Source organism: Polypterus senegalus, chromosome 4, assembly GCF_016835505.1.
Source record: "Polypterus senegalus isolate Bchr_013 chromosome 4, ASM1683550v1, whole genome shotgun sequence".
In the NCBI taxonomy this organism is placed as follows: domain Eukaryota; kingdom Metazoa; phylum Chordata; class Cladistia; order Polypteriformes; family Polypteridae; genus Polypterus; species Polypterus senegalus.
Window position 1 is genome coordinate 159,162,646 of NC_053157.1, and position 19,253 is coordinate 159,181,898.

The 19,253-nt window shown below is 33.4% G+C and overlaps 1 protein-coding gene across 9 annotated transcripts in view; it reads left to right on the plus strand.

The window, feature by feature from the left end:
• slit2 (slit homolog 2 (Drosophila)) overlaps window positions 1-19,253 on the plus strand; it is a 273,310-nt gene that overhangs the window by 179,914 nt on the left and 74,143 nt on the right. For all 9 annotated transcript variants that reach the window (XM_039751559.1, XM_039751562.1, XM_039751561.1 and 6 more), the window contains 5 exons: window positions 1,332-1,464; window positions 3,744-3,815; window positions 6,778-6,849; window positions 7,837-7,908; window positions 17,575-17,718. In XM_039751559.1, the coding sequence (XP_039607493.1) occupies window positions 1,332-1,464; window positions 3,744-3,815; window positions 6,778-6,849; window positions 7,837-7,908; window positions 17,575-17,718 (493 nt within the window). The remainder of the gene's footprint in view (window positions 1-1,331; window positions 1,465-3,743; window positions 3,816-6,777; window positions 6,850-7,836; window positions 7,909-17,574; window positions 17,719-19,253) is intronic.

The window sequence follows — 19,253 nt, forward strand, 5'->3', positions numbered from 1 at the left end:
CAAGCTCAAATCTAACAAATCACCAGAATCAGATAACATTTACCCCAGAGTGCATAGTAAGGATGTTAGTAGTTACATACAGTATATAGTATAAACTCTTGACACGTATTTCTTAAAAACTCCACACACTGGGGAAATTCCTACGAACTTGAGGCTAATAGAGAGTATTCTGGTCTATGAAAGTGATTTATAGACGTTTTTCAAGTAACTAAATAAATCAGTGGAAGCAATTATTAAGAAAAAGATTCAGCAATACATGTCAAGAATAGGTGTATTATGAGATAGGGAAGTTTGTTTCTCAAATATGCTGGAATTCTATGAGATAACAGCAAAAGAATACAATAATAGAGGTGCATATGATATTATATATCATCATTTTCAGAAGCGTTTTAATAAGTCACTACATGAAAGATTAATGATCAAACTACAACAAGGGGGAATTCAAGGTGCATTGTGTAGGTGGATGCAAATTTGGCTCATACATAGGAAGATAAGATTATGGTGAGAGAAACTTTTTTTAGAATATGGTGATGTTAAAAGTGGTATTCCTCAGGGATCTGTGGTGGGGCCACTTTTCTTTTAAATAAACAAATTATCTAGACAAGAATTTAATCAAGTCTGCAGATGATACCAGACTATGTGAAAGGGCAGATAATATAGAATCAGCTAAATTGCTACGGAGGGATGTGGACAGCGTCCAGACTTGATTAGATCTGTAGCAGATGAAAATGAATGTAAGCAAATGTGAGGTGTTAAACATAGGAGGTAGAAGGGTTAGGTTTGAATAAACAATGGGCGGTCTGAAACTTGAAAGTACACTATGAGAAGGATCTAGGAGTCATGATTTGTATCAACAAGTGTACATAAGCAATCTCTGTAGGCAAGAGATTTGTATCCTTCTGCAGTGGATAATTACCCACCATTATTACTTTAGCTGGCTTCCATTAGTTAACCATGACTTAATGGAAATAAAGTAAGACAAAAATTGAAACAAAACTCAAAAGTACTATATGGAACCTGTTGCAGTCCATCATGCTTATATTATCAAATTCTGGCAACATTTAATCTGGGTTGAAATCTGTATTGTGAATGTTGTTGTTGGCAGTGCTGGGTGGAGTGATATTAACCAGAAAGATAAAGTCATAGTTTAATTATTTACAAGAAATGTCTAATTTCCAATAAAAAGAATTAATACGTTCCTATTATTCCTGAATAGATAGTCAAAGATGGAAGACATTCTATAAATAGAATGTAATATTTTTATTGTTTTTTGTTTTATTTTTATTTTCTTAATCTATACTAAGCACTATACATTTATTTTATTGTCTTAGGTCATCAAACATCTGCATCATGCAGTGTGTTACAGTGTCCAGATGCATGTACATGCAGCAACAACATTGTAGACTGCCGAGGCAAGAGCCTTACAGAAATACCAACCAATCTTCCAGAAACCATCACTGAAATGTGAGTCTTTCTTATTATTAATATTATTAGTTATTATCAACTCATCACCAAGACACCCAGAGTAATATTCAGAGATGCTAGGGCACAATGGCTGTTTACCATCCATATTAATTTTTTTGGCTACATTAGTAACATTCATATAGGCACTATGACTTTCAGCTTTCATTTAAAAATTATATTTATTTGCATTAAGCCTAATATCAACAATTGCAACAAAAAAATAAAGAATTATACATTGTGGATTGCTCTATGCAGTCTTCATTGAATCCCAGATGACAATTCCAGGTGGCTTCATATTAGTGAATCTGAGTTCTTTACATAGGAGTAAAAATGCAGCAACTGAACTAAATGTTCTTTTTGAAAAATGTCTAATAAAAGGAGGCCACTGTCTGTCTCCATCTTGCATGTACAAAATACCTGGCTTACTTCTCCATTAGCAGAGCATGCTGTGACCCTTTTCATTTTCTCAAAACGCAGAAAATGTTATTGAATCATTTTTATTAGGCTCATGGTTATTTCTCCCATTAGAATCAAACGTTACATAATCTGACTGTGCAAAATACTCTGAATTCTGCTTTGCCTTTCAGCTTTAAAAGAATACACTGCACACCTTTTCAGCATAACAAGACCTTAGGGCTAAGGCCTATCACCTACAGTCTGTCAGATGACATTGTTAAAGTATGTCCCATACAATCCTAATGCTAGAAATCTAAACTGAAATACACATACAGTATTTATGTTACTAATTGTCATACCAGCAATTAAAACTGTAATCCCTGTAATGCTGTGCCACCTTAAATTCCTTCGCAAATCTTCATCAGGGTCTTTGTTTTGCAAATGTGTCAATCAGCTCAAGTGTGTTAGGTGCCTGGAGTTGTATTGGGTAAATAATATATCATTATTTGGAATACATACATTTCATGTGTGTTCCGTGTCTACAACGACCTGGATAAATGTAGGATGGTAGGAAATGTGAAGCAAGTAATGTTGAACGCATAACTTAAACATGTGTTATAGCAACAATTAGTAAAATGTTGATGTAAAATGTATAATGTGTGAAGTCTGAAGTTCAAATATCAAATACTTTCACTAAAGGTATAACAAAACAAGTGCACCTTTATTCAAGAATATAACCTAAGAAATTATTCAATTTACATATTCTTTTCAATATTTAAAAACTGGAGCCCATTCATCAATTGCATTGGTGGGTTAGAGATAAAAACAGCTACCTCTAAATCAAGAGATTGTGGCTTCAAGCCTTGATCTTCCTGCATTTTCCTTTTGAGTAGCAAGCTGCTATAATTATTACTTTTATATAATAAAAACACACATTTCATTTGAGTCTATAACAGCTGTTGTAAATTTTTGCTACTTGTAAAAGTTAGTGTTTTTTCTTTATTATTCAGCTTTTTTCTATCAGTCACATTCATGTGGTACAACAAACTTGCTTCTGTGAGTTGATAGCATTTATCTCCATTCTTTTGACAAGAGCAGCGATGGCCACAGTTGGTGCTGTGGTTGTTGCCTGGTCAAAACTATTTGTTGTACTGGCAATCAAAGATGCTGCGCCCTGTGACCACTATCAGATGATCACGTGGCATTTACACTTTGAGAACAAAGACACCTGTGCAGAACATGTGCAAAACAACAGATTTGCATGTGCATGAGCAATGTGCAGTGTGTGCATGAGAGAGGCAGAGACAGATGTCATATCATGCAAGTGCTTACTGGAATATGAAATAAACACTTTCGCAAAAGTATAACGAAACAAATGTGCTTTTTTCAATAATTAAACTGAATAAAAAAAAAATTAAGTAACAACAAGGTTTCTTGTTTGTCTTAATGTCCTCTGCTTACATAACCACTGATTTTGGACATTTTAGTAATATTTCAGATATGTCACTCACCTAAGGATCCAAAATAAAATATTGGACCTCCTGCAAAGTTTTATATTTTGCTTGTCTTTTATATGCCTGTATAATTTAGAATTTACCAGGATAATATTTTTTTAACCATAGGAACCTTTAGAAGTAGAAGTTCAGTTTTTCAAGAAAATTTTTCATTACTCTTTATCATTATTAGTAATTTTTTAAAATAAATTATCTAAATCATTTCTAAATTATTTATTATCTAAATGATAATCCTTCCTTTGAAAGTACTTATAATATAAAAATGTATTCTTGTAAAATCACAGCTTATTCTCATTTACAGAGTAGACAGAGAAATAAATCAATTCCTTTATTCATGCTTTATTTTCTTAATTTATATATGTTTTACAGTCGCTTGGAGCAAAATGCAATTAAGGTCATCCCTCCTGGAGCTTTCTCACCATACAAAAAACTGCGAAGAATGTAAGTATGCACACTTGATTCTACAAGAGTCCATGTCTTTGTAAGGTCAACAGTGCAATTTGAAATTCTTGAAATTCTTAAAGGCAAAAGAGGTTTTGAAAATGACTAGATTCAGAAGGAGTTAATGAGGAATAATTTTGAAACTGTACTTTAGCTAATTGTTACAAATCAGTAATTTCACTTTTAGAGCAGTAAAACGAGAAGTATTTTCAACTATATTCCTTGTATAACAAGTAAAGCAGATTTGTTGGCATTTTCATGATAACAGATTATTTTCTTAAATTTTAGCTGACCTCTAATCTTGTGCACTTGCTGCAAGCATTTCTGATTCCTTTTAACATTCACCAGCTCTCATTTTCCTTCTATATTTGTTATTTTATGTACAGATTTTTGTCATAAAGTTGTATTTTTTACCTTTCGTACCTCCCTTTGAAGCAGTGATTTACTGCATTTATTCATTTAAAACACTGTAAATATTAGGTGGGCAATTGCTAATTCAGCAAACTGAATATAGAGCATATTATATATCAGCATTACATTATTACAAAAACAATGTATTCAATTATTTTAATGTTGGTTGTAATTCATTATAACTTCTAATGTTTTAGTTACTTCATGTTTCATTTTTTTGGGACTTGATGCATTCTAGACTTTTATTTGTTCATGTAAAAATATTAAAGTAAAATTAAGGCCTTACAAAAATGACTTAACACCACAGTTAAAATTTTTGACAAAAAAGGCCCCCCTCTATTGTTTTAGGGACAGAAATATTGGGGGTAGTTGTTATAGAATGAGACTTTACAGAATTATATGCATATGTCTGTGTTTTGTATGTTTATTCTGTATATGTGTGTTTATCTTTATGTATTTATGTTTTTCTGTGTGGGAAATGTAGTCCCTACTGAGGTGAGATGACAGTGTACTTATTATTGGGTTAAATTGCCTTGAGTGGCTTTACAAGCTATTGCACATGTAGTTAAATAGGTGCTGAATGGCATCCTAGAGCATGTTCAATTCATTATGCAACTGCTCCTAATCAAAGACAATATTTTAAAGAAACTACTAGTAGACTTTAGTTTGTATTCCAAAATACCAGAGTGTTGATGTCACATACTATATGCATTCCCATTAGATAGTGAATATATGTGATTAAGTATTATGTTTTTAGAAAATGATACCAGAATGGTCTGCTACAAACGTCATGAGTAACATGATCTCCTCACTGTTTTATTAAATGGCCAAACTGCCATTGATAAGTAAGGGAAATGATCCATGATGTACTGGTATAGCATCTAAAAATTTTGTCCTTGACCATTCAGTATCTCTATATGATGTAGCCCATTTACCTACCTACACTGGCCATGGCACATTGACAGAAAAAGGAAGAGGAACTGTCTTCTGTCTCTGTTCTTTGTTGTTTGATGTTGTCTGGATCCAAGGAATTAGTAGTTGCCTTGCAAACCTATCTAATAATGTTTGAAAGAATTTGCCTGAGACAACCGAATGCGATGGCAGTGTTCCATAGCATCCTTCTATCTTCATCACTCAAGTAGTACAGGGTGCAAGCAACCTTTGTCCATAGGTGATCTCATTTGCGTTTTCTTTCTCTCAATATAAAGACATAGTTTTTTTCTGAGAGTAAGCACAGACGTCATAAAGAAACTAAAGTGTGAGTGCTGCATCATGTCTGCTCTCACATACCCTGCCTGCAAAGTTTCTACTTTTTTTCTCTTGAACTTCCATGGTTTTACAATCTTTTTGTTTCTCTAGTGGTCATGCAGTCTTTGCATATGCTAGTTTCCCTGCCCTTTATTGTCAGTATGTGTATGTAGCCACAAGTGTGAATGGGTCAATCTGCTGCCTTCTAGAATCTTGGTCTTTTCTTCACTCTGTTTCTTACCCCTGGAAGTTTTACAGCACATTAAACCATCTACTGCAGGCTTTCACTCCTGGCTTTTCAAATCTCCTTTATTTTTACTTGTTTTGTTTTCCTTCTGGATATTTTGAGAGCTGAGGTGGTTATTTATTTTATCTGAAACTGAAACCTTGCCTTACTGTTGCATTCAGTTTCATTTAATGAGCAAAGAGAAACAATATTAGCATTTTTTTCATTTTTAACACAAAAATGTGTTGAACCGTATAACCTTACTACTACAAGAAATACAGCAACTTTACCAAGACTGTTAAAACATTTTAAAAGATTTCTGTAGTCTGCTAAATCAAATCATCTTGACTTTTCAAAAAGCCTTATTACAATAAAGTATTCATTGAGGCTTGAAAATTGTGACTGAGAAATATTAAAACTCTCATGGTAGGCCAAGGCATTAATGAAAATTTTTTAGAATGCAAAATCATCATGTTTTGTTGATTATATTGTATAAAAATATTGTTTCAGAAAAATAAGCAGTTTGTGCTTTTAATTATAAACAGAACTTTCATTGTTGCTTTTTTGTATTTTTCCGAGTAAGTAAATGTGAAAAAATTAATATAATTTGCTTTGTTATGCTTTTTAATTTCATTTGATTTTCTTTTTAAAATTATTTTTTTCTCCATACATGGCAATATTACTGATAAGTGTTGATATGAATAAATGTCATTTTAGCTATTTTAGTATGCATTTATCAATATTGTGGGTAATTTTGGACAGAATTGGCTTTATATATATTATTACTATTTCAAAATATTAAAATTTGGTCAGTTAAAAATATTTCGCACACTATGTAATGATTTTCTGTCAATTTTGAAGGGCCAGTTAATTCTGAGTCTCACTGCTGAAGATGTGCATAATATCTATGTAACCTGTGATCCTATTTTTCAAAACAGGAGAATACCCCAGGGACAAGCGCTAATCTAATTATAATGTAATAATGTTAAGGCATCATTTACAAACTATGAAAAAGTGGCTATAATTACATCATACAGTAATACATGTTTCCTTACAATTTATTAATTATAATTCCAGAGACTTAAGCAACAACCAGATATCTGAACTAGCACCAGATGCTTTCCAAGGCTTACGTTCCCTCAACTCACTGTAAGGTTACTTATATTTTCCTTTTTTTGAATACTACCAGCATTTACTAATTGACAGATGTGTTTCTTTTATATTTATATGCATTTTAAAGTGGAAACGTATATACTTAAATGCTAAAGTAAGCATTTTATGTGTTAAATTCTATAAAGAAGATAATGCTTCATGTGAACTTTTATTTTGTCAGAATAGATTTTTTCCTTTGTCTTTGCATGAGTGCTTGGCCTGAAAACTAATCTGGCATGAATTAATATAAAAAAGGACTTTCCATTCTTTCAGGCTGTGTTGTGTTGTTAGCCTCAGGCTGGAGGTAAACTGCCAGATGCAGAGTTCATTCTCATGTCTTTTTAAGAAATGACCTTGTAATGTTTGACATTTGACAAACAAATGGGAATTCTTTGTCACTTCCAGGCTAAATCGCTACTCATAAACAGTACTGTGAAATTGGTATATGACATGACCGTATTATCATTAATACACACTTCTGTTTAAACTGATAATATTTTACTACTACATATAAGCACTTTGTTTTATTTTTTTGTTGTTGGTGCCGTTTTTAATTATTATAGTAGTTTCAGGGCAATGTCTTGACTATTTTCACTGGTAGTGTTGCTTGATAGCAAATATGGGCTATGAATTTCAAGAATACAACTTCAGTATCCAAAATTTCTCTATTGTTTAATCCTGAACAAATGATGTACTTGTTCTGAAATTGTATAGGGTGTAGTCATTTCTAATACGTATTCTGCCATTGCCTTGATGTAACTGTGGTTAAAAATTGACATCTTTTTAGAAATGTAGTTTATTGTACTTATCTATGACTTTCCATCATAGTGCATTCATATTCTGTGTGTATTAGACTTTATTTGTTTGAGATTTTATTGTAGTGCTTTTGATGGTAACAAATAAAACAATGCAGATGTAAATCAAACAGTGACAGATACCAAATATAGTGTTTTATTGTATCTTTTTATTCATTTTTATCTTTAGAGTGCTTTATGGAAATAAAATTACAGAACTTCCTAAAGGGCTTTTTGAAGGACTCTTTGCACTTCAGTTGCTGTAAGTATAAATAAATACGATGCATTGCAGTTTCATTAGATTAAAATTGTCAGAACAATTAGAAAAATACTTATGGGAAGGAAAAAAACAGAAAACTATGGCTTAGAGATGGATAGGAGACGGTGAGAGACCCATTTTTTTAATCAAAAGGAATAATGATCCAAGCAATATATGTGATTTATTTAAGTAACCCCTGCTTTTCTTGCATGAAAGTTGTTTAGTATTAGCCTGAATGGTCTGCCTTATTATTGCATTCATTTTATATTGTATGTTTCAGTCTTTTGTCTTTTTGCACAATGCAGTCATGCTCCAATTTACTGATGAGCAGGTGTGAATAATAGATGAGCTGGTACTTTAGTTTTACAACCAATTTCTTCAGTTCCACTTCGCTACACAATCTTTTTCCAGTGAAGCTTCAATAGATGGCCATGGAGCACCAACAGATGAACAGCAAGTTTTCCCTTTGATGTTATGAACACTGGGAAGCACCAACACATAAATGAAGAAAATGTAAGGGTCTCCCATGAAGTAATATTGATCGCTGTGAAGCACTGACTCATGAGCGATGAGCAGTTTCCCAGTGGTGTTTCAGAAGCACACCTGCCCGGCACTTCAAAACTGCTGTGCCAGAGCTGGAGTGTCCTGCATGATAACAGCTGACACGCAGTTAAAAGGTGCTATGTGCCCTGAAAAAAGGCTGCTAACTCTTGAATATCAGTTTGTGCTGTTCCATACCAGAAGTTATAGTATTTGTATCGGTGACTCACACCAAACCTAAAGAGCCTCAGTGACCTGTACACTTTGTGACATACAGCCGATATAGTGAAATGGCTGGTCTCAAATGGCGCGTGACTCTATTTCCTTGTTTAAAATTCCAAACGTGTGGCTATATTAATTACATATGAATTAACATAAAGTTTAATATAAAAATGTCCATTGTGCTCATATCTGATATTGATTCTGTGTTGGTTATTTCATAATGCACTGAAATAGTGGAATACAGTAATACTATAATACCTCAGCTTTGGGTATAAAAGTTAGTATACAAAGAATATTAGTTTGCGACAGAATTCAGATTCGAGATAAGGTGAAGCAAATTGGATTCAAATGCAAAAAAGACAGCACACAATCTAAATTTAGAACAAAAACATTTTATTGGAAAGGGATTAGCAGATCAATGAGTTAAGAAAGAGGGGTCTAGCGCTTGGAGAAAACGTTTGCTTCCAAAACCAGTTTTTACTAGTTAATTTCCCTGACAGGTATCTGCCAGTGTCCCTGTATATTACTAACAACTTTATTTGATATTATAATTTTAAACTATCAAAAACCTGAAGAATACATTCAGTACAGTATAACATATCAGTCACTGGAGTGTCTTTCAGTAGTGTCTTCTAATTTCCTCAAATATACATATTAGGTTATTTCAGTACTCTGAATTGTTGAAATCTGAAGCAGTATGCACATATATATGAAGGTGACCTAAACAGAATATCTTCCATCAAGAGTGGGTTTTTGACATATAGCATGTCTGATGCAGAGAAACAGAAAAAGGATGAGATGATCTGTGTATTTGTGCTAAATGTGTATACTATATTATTTCTGTGTGTGTAAGTGCAATTCATAAAACAAAAAGTATGTTCATTACATTTAAGAACTAGTATAATGTATATTTTTCACTAGTGCTTATGGAGTACCTACCAAACTCAGACTGCGTCATACCTGTTGAGCTCACCAAACTGCCATACCATATTTTTGTAATATTCTCATATGTCAATATGCACAGTGAAACATGATACACAGCACAGCTTGCAGCTTTGCTTTCCACCCCACCAGCACACAGTTATGGATTGTTTTGCACATCTCTGTGGTTACATTATCAGTATCTCTGTCTCCATTAGGAAGGTATACACAATATTACATTACAGGAACAAAAAAAGAAAGAAAATGAGGAGATTATATGTATGATAATATATTGTTTACAATTTTAAGACATATGCTGAATTAACAGACATATAATTCAATATTAAAAATATGAATAACGATATAAACATATACTATATATATAAGTTGACTGACTGACTGACACACTTACTCGTCAACAAAAACACTACTTTCCATTTAGTAAAAAACCCTACAATAAAAAAAACAAATACACCAAAATCTCAGATATCTGATTTGATTGAAATTTGGTGACATTAAGAAAAAAGTAAATTAGCTGACAGGTGTTTTTTGTTTGTTAACATTTGTCCATAATAATAATATAGCAAGTAGGCCAATTTAAGGTACTCCATCTTTTTTCCATTAAGCGCAGACAAGCTACCAATTGAATGGCACCAGCATAACAATGCCACTCACCAATAGCATGGATAGACAAGTGAACAAGTGACTAGGGAAAAAAGACAGGATGATATGTGGTGTGACCCCAGAAGTTGAGGAAGTAAGATTCACTGAAGCTAAAGTAAGATGTGGTGACACATTTGTAGTACGCTATACACCTCAAGTCCAGCTTCCAGGAAGGTAGAGACAAATATAGTTGGAGTTGGATTCCTTGTGCCCAAAACAAACTGCAATAGATGGAGCTAGCACAGTTCAGAAATGAGAGGTTGATCAACTCTATATGTAGTGCACACTCGTAACACCAAGAATGTCACCTTTGATTTTTTTAATCCCCAAACTGCATGAATGGACCGACAATAGTCTTAATGTATAGAACATCATTGTCAGAACTCCTATATAAAGGTGCAATATTTACACTTTCGCTTGGCAAAATGTTAGCACCTGTACTGACTGTACATGTAGTTCACAATACTGTATTGTTTCTTTTGTATAAGTGTTCTGAAACTAATATACTTCATGTTGTGCTAGTCAATAATCAACAAACTTATTAGTTTTGCCAGTGTTTTCATTCTCAGATCACAAAAATACATACAATATATGTTGATATTTTATCTCACACACTATATACGAACAGTTACTGACTTCACTGTAACAGACCTATAGCAGGTAAAAAGTTTAAGAATGTTGTGAATTTATGTATTTTATGCTGTAAACTTCCTGCCAAGCAGCATCTAGGTGTGAGCATCTCTCCAATTCATACTATAATATGATGTACAAATAATATCATCACACATATTATTCTCTTCATAACACAGAAAAATCTGTTCACTGGTATTTTACAGATGTGCTCCATTAAACATAGATTTGCATTCCATTGCTTTTTTACATGTAACTCAATTCTCAAAACTATTGGCCTCCTGGCTGAAGGAGTTGTGAGGAATGTATTTAAGTATGCCAGAAGATATGCATTTTAGTTTATAATATTAGCATTTCAAACATTAATTTTATGGCATAGGCCACCTAAATGTGCAGCCTGTAAATGTCATTGCTTTTTGTAATAAGTTAAAGTAAAACATAATTCAGTATTAAAACTTTATTGTCCGGCTATAACTATGGCAAAATTAAAGTTCAAATATATAACTGTTGAAAAACATGAAAAGAAATACTTAAGTGGATGATGTAAATCATTTAAATGTTTTAACATTTAATAATAATAATAATAATAATAAACTTTATTCTGACCAAGGTCGCAGGGAAGTTGGAACCTATCCCAGCAAGTATAGGGTGCAAAGCAGGTGGACATAAATACTCAATAATCCCATTATTCAGCTTATTACTTGTTTGAACACAGAAGAATAGTTTCCAACATTGTGGCTCACATTGATTATCAACAAAAGCCAAAGTCGGTCACTAGGAAAAGCAGAATTGATCTACGGCAGGAATGTTTTACTTATGGCCAATTGTATGTAGCATATTCAAGGGTAAGGAGTGCAAGCAAACTCATAATATTGTATTCAAAAAAGTACTTAGTTACATAATACTTCTGATACATCTGATTAAGTGATAGCACTATAACTAATGCTCATTGCCTTAGGCAATTTCCCAGGTAAAGCCTTGTAGCACAGCTAGTTACTCATAAAACCCAAACTCAAAAAAGAACACACACTAATAAAACATCTTTAGCCAGGGTTTTATATAAGAGCCAAATTACCTAGTATTTCAGAAAGATGGTGGTTTTCTAGTGGTCTAGGTGTATCAGCCACAGCTGTTGGCATTTCCAAAAACACATTCCCATTAATATATTTGTTGGCCTGTATCAAAAGGTCCAGCTTAGCTCAGAGCACAGCAATGTTATGCATCACTGAAAGGCTAAATTTGTCCACCAGGCCATCTAGAACCTCTCAGCGATCATTTTTGAATCACTGTCTTATATCTTTTAGGCTTGTCCAGCTCTAAACTTAAAATGAGTATAAGTCAGCTGATAAGCAACATTTAATGTAAATGTTTTGAAGTATGCCATTTACTGACATACATTGTTTAAATGCAAGAGGATAGTGAAGCAAGTAAAAATGTTTTAAAACGTCCTATTGAAGAATTTTGGTAGACTTTTCCCCAGTGAAAAGTAAACAAAAAAAAATCATTCACTAAAACGTAGTTCTTATAAAGCACTGCAGCAGTTTTACATTTTTTAGAGAAGGGGAAAGCCATTTGCAGTTTTGACTAATGACAGGAAAAGCATTTTTGTATAATCCTGAAGTGCTGACAAACCATACCAAATCTGCACAGGTGTTGCACTACATGTGTTGACTGTTAAGCCAGCATGCCCATGGATACAGATATTGCTTGTGATGAAACAGGAATGTTTGTGATCATATGAAAAAAAAGAAATGTGGAAGAAAAGAAATAGAAGAAGTTGTCCAGAATACATTCTTTTATTATGTGTCATGGGGTTATATACTGTTCAAATTTTAACTTTTCTGCTGATTGGCAATGTTTGTATTAAGCTGTTGCAGAATGTGGAAAGGAATGCTTCCATTAAGTGGGTATATGGAATGTGTGGGTATAACTTTAGGCGCAACCAGCATAAAAATATCTTTCATAGGTTATGCAACATAGTTCTTGCTATGCTGCCACAATTATTAACGTGTTAATACTTGAAATTTTCTTCACTTAAATGTTGATTAGCATGTATGAGTGGTGTGGAGAGGTTTTAGTGGTCTTTTTTAAATCATTGTTTTTGTTACAAGTATCATTGTCATCAACATTATAGTATTAAGCTGCTAAGGTACATTAACATATCTTTTAAACCACATGTCATTTTTCTTCATAGTTTTCCACAACAATATAAGTTAACTGCACAAATAATATGAAATAAAAGTTCATATGCAGATATGTCAGTAGAATTATCTTAAGAAATTTCAAGCCAGCATTAGTAGACCACAAATATCTATTGAGTAATAAGTTTCTTTCCCTGTGTTACGATAAATGAATTCTCCTCTAGTGTTAGTAAGCAGTTGCTGATTAAAGGTATCTCATAGTCACACATTTAATTTAAATGTATATTTGTAACTGTAAATAACAAAACCTTAATATTTCAACATAGAAAAAAATATTGTTACAAAATAAACATTAGTATGTAGTCTGTACAAAATTCTAGAGGTACAAATGGTCAGTTTTCCATCCATTTACATCCATAGGATTCCCTCCCAGCCACAGGGAGTTGTAGGGCAGCTGTATCAACCATCATGTGTTAGTTACTGTACATATTCACAAATCAATGCATTATGATTTTGCTGTTTCGATTGATTTTTAAGATGGAATTAATATAATTGTCTTTAAACATAAGTTTTGACAACTGCAGAATTTTTTGAAATGTTTGCCATCATTGTTTATATGTTTTATTCATGAAATGTTTTTGTCAAAGGAGTAGAAACAAACAGTTATATATGTATGGAGTCTGATGGTGATGTTTACTATTAAAGAAACTATTTCGAATAACACCCATAAAATGTGTACACTAAGATAACAAGATGAAAATCACTACACATACTGGGAGGAGCTTGCAAATTAGCAATGTGATGTAGCATCATGGAATTATGACTGGAAAGCAGTGGGTTGCAAAGTAGTCCCAATTATTGATTCATTTGTGCTCTTTTGCTTTAAGCTTAATCTGCATCTTAAAATTTCTTCAAATCTCCCTGCTAATAGTGCCAAGTCCAAAGAGAGACTCGATCAAGCCTACTTTTGACTACTTCTAAAGAGCCAGCTACAGTATGTGGAAAGCTAGGCTGTTCAAATTACTTTATTTATTCCTCATATAAGACATTTGCAGAATGGGATGTTAAATTACTATTTTTCCTTTTTCTTTCCATAGCTCACTTTTCTGTTGTTTTTGTCATGTGTAACATTTTAGTTTCAGTGAGGCTGGCATATTATATTTTTACTAAACTAATCTTATAAGCTCTGCAAAATTTACAGATTGCTTATGATTTTCCTCTTAGCAGTTTACAATTTAACAGACTGCTGGTCTTCCATATCAGAATATCACTGCAAAATCCATAGTCTCCACACTGCTTTCTTTGAGCCCTTTGTAAAATTACTGAAGTGTAAGGTCTCCAACTCCATAACCTGTAGTCTCCTTCTTGTTTTGTATGTGTCTTGATTTGAAATGTCACTCTTTTAGCACAGTGTTACCTACATGTACCATTAGCACATGTGATCAATGTCTTTACTGAATTCAATCAATGAAAATGGGAGAATTCAAATTACAAATAAAATGAGAACAAATAAAAAAAAAAATCAGGTGTCTAGTGAAAACAGGCCTTGGTGGTACAAAAACATGCCCAGCACTGAACTATACCCAACACTTTGTTTACTTCCTGTTTCTCTCTTTACTACTCTGTCTTTAGTGTCAATCGGCAAATTTTGCCAAAGCATTATTCACAGCGAATTTGCCATATTCGTTCTTGTTTGTCCAATTATTTACTGATAATTTGGCCAGTTTAGGAGAATTTTTTTTATTTTTTTTGATACCAACACCCCATAATGCTTTGCGAGGCCAGTGCAACATCTTCTGAAGCTGTAAGAGCCAACATTGATGGTACCACCGTTTGGGTATATAATGCTGAGCATTTTCATTACATACTCTATGGGACTAGTTATCTGTGCTTGTAGCGAAATATACAATCTTCAAGTTCCACGTCAACATAAGAGAAGCAGGCATGTGCTTTATGGATGTATAATAATAACTCACGTGGTGCGGCTATAATGAAAACAAACCTTGAAGAGCCTGACAAAACAGGGGATACTCTGTGAAATAATAATAATAACAAAAAAATTATGAATATTTACAAGATGTTTCTATCTTTTTGATAGAAGAAAAAGTGCAAAGCATAGACATAAACAGTTTAGAGAGCATTCAGTGTGACTTCAAAAAATAGAATGAGCCAGCAGTTTCAATCATGACATGCCACTTTGAATTTTCTGCCTTCAAAAGACCTACATATTTACATTTCTGCTTTGTTTTAATGAAATATATAATTGCGCTTCTTTGACTGTGTTCTTTCTTCTTTGATGTTACAGAGGCTCATTGGTGCAGTGGTTGGCACTGCTGTCGCACAGCTCAGGGCATCTTTTTGGCCACAACAATCTGTCTAGTATAGTTGGCAGACATTGCCCTAGGGTTCAGGGACACTTTAAAGATGACTGCACCATTATAATCCAGTCAAATCTAGTTCAGTTAGTCTGTCCCCATTGACTTTAATGCAGTTTGGAGAATATTGCAAACATTTCAGTGATTTCAGGGAGCTCACCACAAAGTAAACTTGGTATTGTTCACTCATCACTATCTGTTATTCAACACCCTTGCGTCTCTTGCTTCAATCAGTGGAGTGATCTTCCACTTTGCAATCAGTGAGCTCCTGGCTGTTGAGATCTTTAAATCCCATGCTGCTTTACTTTCAGCCAAGTCCTGTAATACCTTAAAGGTCTGGGGTAGCCTTCCATTTGTTCCAAAGACACCAGTCTAGAACTTACTCTAGCAGCTCCAGGTGTCCATGCATTCCTGAGCATTCAGTTATTCTTAAGGGGCTGGGTTTGCAAAGCAGCTCTTGTATTAAATGGATCATGTGACCTCTAGCAGCTTGTCTGCATCATATCTGTATTTGAAGTGCCAGCTTATTTTGACCTGAATTTAAAAAACTCTGCCAAAAAATGATGAAAGTTAATACAGAAAAAGTAGAAAAGGATTCAGGGATGTTAATAAAAAATTGTCACAAAAATCTTGTCAGGGTCAGAAGGAAAAAGTAAAAAAATAATGGAAAACAAAATCAAGTAAGTAAAAATCAAAACCATTTTCTTTTAGGGTTTTCTTAACCCAACTAATCTAATTCTAGTATTAGTTTTTGAGTTACTGACATATAAAAAAGCACATTTTGTTTCATTAACTGACATTTTTGAGAGTTGTTATGCTGTGTTGCCACAGTAATTTGCCATGATTCTTCGGGAGAGGTTAGGAACATGCGCTGATACTGCCGCACACACTACATGACAAACCAACTCCGGATCCCAGATGCCCAAGTGCAGCCATGCATGGGTGACATCTGAGCACCACACTAGTTAAGATGGAATAGGACCAGTGTGAGTTTTTTTATGGTGGCTGGAGTGCCAATTCTGCCACCAACCTCCAGGTTTTTCCCTGCTGATTGGAGGGCCTACATGCAGTGCTGGATGCAGATTAATATCATACCCAGGATGAAGCAATTACAGGTTAAGGGCATTGCTGAAGGGCCCAACGAAGTAGAGTTACTTTTTGGCATTTATGGGATTCGAACTGTCAACCTTCTGATCCCTAGCCTCAGAGCCACCACTCCGCCATTCTTTGGGAAGTGTGCAATTAATGATGTCATGTTGCACAAGGGTATAAAGAACCACCATGGGACTTTATTCGCTATTCGGGATTGGATAAAAACTGACCAATTCATGCGACTTTCCTTCTGACTTTGCTATTGACCTCTGCAATTATCTTTTAACTACTATTGTTGTGGTTTCTGTTTTAGTTTTGACAATTATTTTCCAGTTTTGACCTTGCTTTGCTTTCCTTACTAGGGTTATCTCATAGTCCTTTCATAAAAAATTATATTGACTAGCAGCTAGTTACTACACCAGTGCATAAAATGCCATTATGGAAAGCAAAGTTAAGTTTTCACAAAAATATCATATGAACAATTAATGTGTTTATAACTTTACTGGCTTATATGGATACAGCCTGTCTTGATGGTTTTGCTGAGTGTGTTTGACCAGAGATCATTTAGACTTATTTGAGGGCCAAAATATTACTCTTTCAAAGAAATAAGTGAAAGAAGGATTTGAAATCTTTTAAACTAAGAAGAGACTTGTCTGAATATGACAGGACTAGGCAAAGTTGATGGCATCTTACTTTGTCATACAGTATATATACATGTATATATTTCATATGCATTGATTTAAAAAAAATGTTTATACATAGAATTATAAGTATATTAAAAATACTGCATTTACCTGGTAGTTTTATTCAAAATAGTATTTGGTATTTATCAAATTGTGTCTTAGGTCTGATTTAGTAAAGCTGTGAAGCTTAAAATTGATAACATTTGTTGGACTTAATGGCCTGTTCATTTCAAAAAATTTTTTATATTCATATGTATAAATGTATATACATTTTAACATTGTGTACTCTTTAAGTGAAATTATAACAATGTCCATAAATCTGTCTGTTCTGATGGCTTTAAAACCACTCATTGAAAGGGTGTGAAAGGCAGTGTGCTGATTTCAGTTGTTTTTACTTTACAGGCTCCTAAATGCTAACAAAATTAACTGTCTAAGAGTGGATGCATTTCAAGATTTGCATAACCTGAACCTGCTCTCCTTATATGACAACAAACTACAGACTATTGCCAAAGGCACATTTGCATCTCTTCGGGCAATTCAGACTCTGTATGTTTCATTTCTTTTAATTTAATAATATAATTCACCTTAAGCAAAATAACACTGCCTACATATTTTTATAATGTATTTTGTTTTTGCAGTTTTAAGAAATTTTCTATTTATCATATGTAATCTTTATTTGTAAAAATAGTGTTTCAGAATTTTTTACCATAGAGGTTGTATCTTTTACATTGTCATTTTAACCATGTGTTATAATAGCATTTTTAAGTAAAGTATTTTCCTTCTAACAGACATATTTATATAATCATCTATTGTCTGTATGTCTGTCATTTTAAAACATGTAAAATGGACCTACATTTTTTAAAAAGCTTTATACAGGAGTAATGGAAAATATTTTAATTTTGGTTTAACTCGCATTTTAAAATCGAATTGCAGTCAGTGGTGAATGAATCAGGATAGTTTTTAGCAGGAACCCAAAATTCAGTTTATTCTTGTAATAACACCAGCGTATACCTATGATCAATAAAATATAAAAGTACCCTTCTGAGCCCACCAGAAATGATTTGTATCAGGGTGGCAGGGATAAGACAGTAATGAAGCATACAGCATGGAAAAACACCTATCTAAAGCTATGCTGTGTTTGTATTTAGCATTAGATCCCTCCTAAGTTCTCCACAAAATTTCACAATGATGCTCAAACTCAATCAGATAAACAGCAGAAGCTGTATTTGGTGCACTTAAGCTCTGTTCGAAATACATGTAGTATATGTGTGTGCCTCTTATAAATATCAAATGCAAAATATGATTATTAGACATGTCTATTAGATCTAAATATCCTGTAGCCTAATTATGATCTTCTGGGCCTTTTTCTGACTACATTTATATTTTTTCTTTGTATTGTCTAACTAACAAAACACTTAAAGGGAATAAAATGTGTACTATTACCTTTTACCTAGTGAAAAGGGAACTTACTTATGAATGATAATAAATGTTGCCAAACATGAAAGCTGCTGCAGCAGTAACCAGCTCTGCAGACCCAGACAGAGCACATAAAGGAACTGCATTTAATGCACTGCTACATTCTGCAAGAAAATAGAGGCCATTATTCAAAGAAAGGGAGAGGTGATGTTTTTTTATAACTATGAGTGCAAGAATAACCTTAGGAAAAATGGTAAGCTAGAGAGAAGGATGCTCGTAGAATTATATCTGAACAAAGCTGAACTACGAAATACTTCACTCCAAAGAAATGAACATTTGCTGCAGGGTTGAGGGTCTTTATGCTTATTAAAAATGTAAACATTAAAAGGCATTTAATTTAAAGGCCCACACAAAGAATATTACAATTTTTGCTTTTACAGTACTTAGTACAAGCAAAGTTATAATCACCTCAAGCAAAGGTTCAAAACGTTGTCTTCTCTGATATACCACTCAAACCATAAAATAATTATATTTCTGTTTCAACCAGAAATTTAAACAAGCATTCATTCATAAATGATACTTGTTCATGTTAATAAAGTAAATTCTGGACTTAGTTACTATAGAGTAACATTAATACTTTTTCACAGTTTTAATGATGTTCAGTA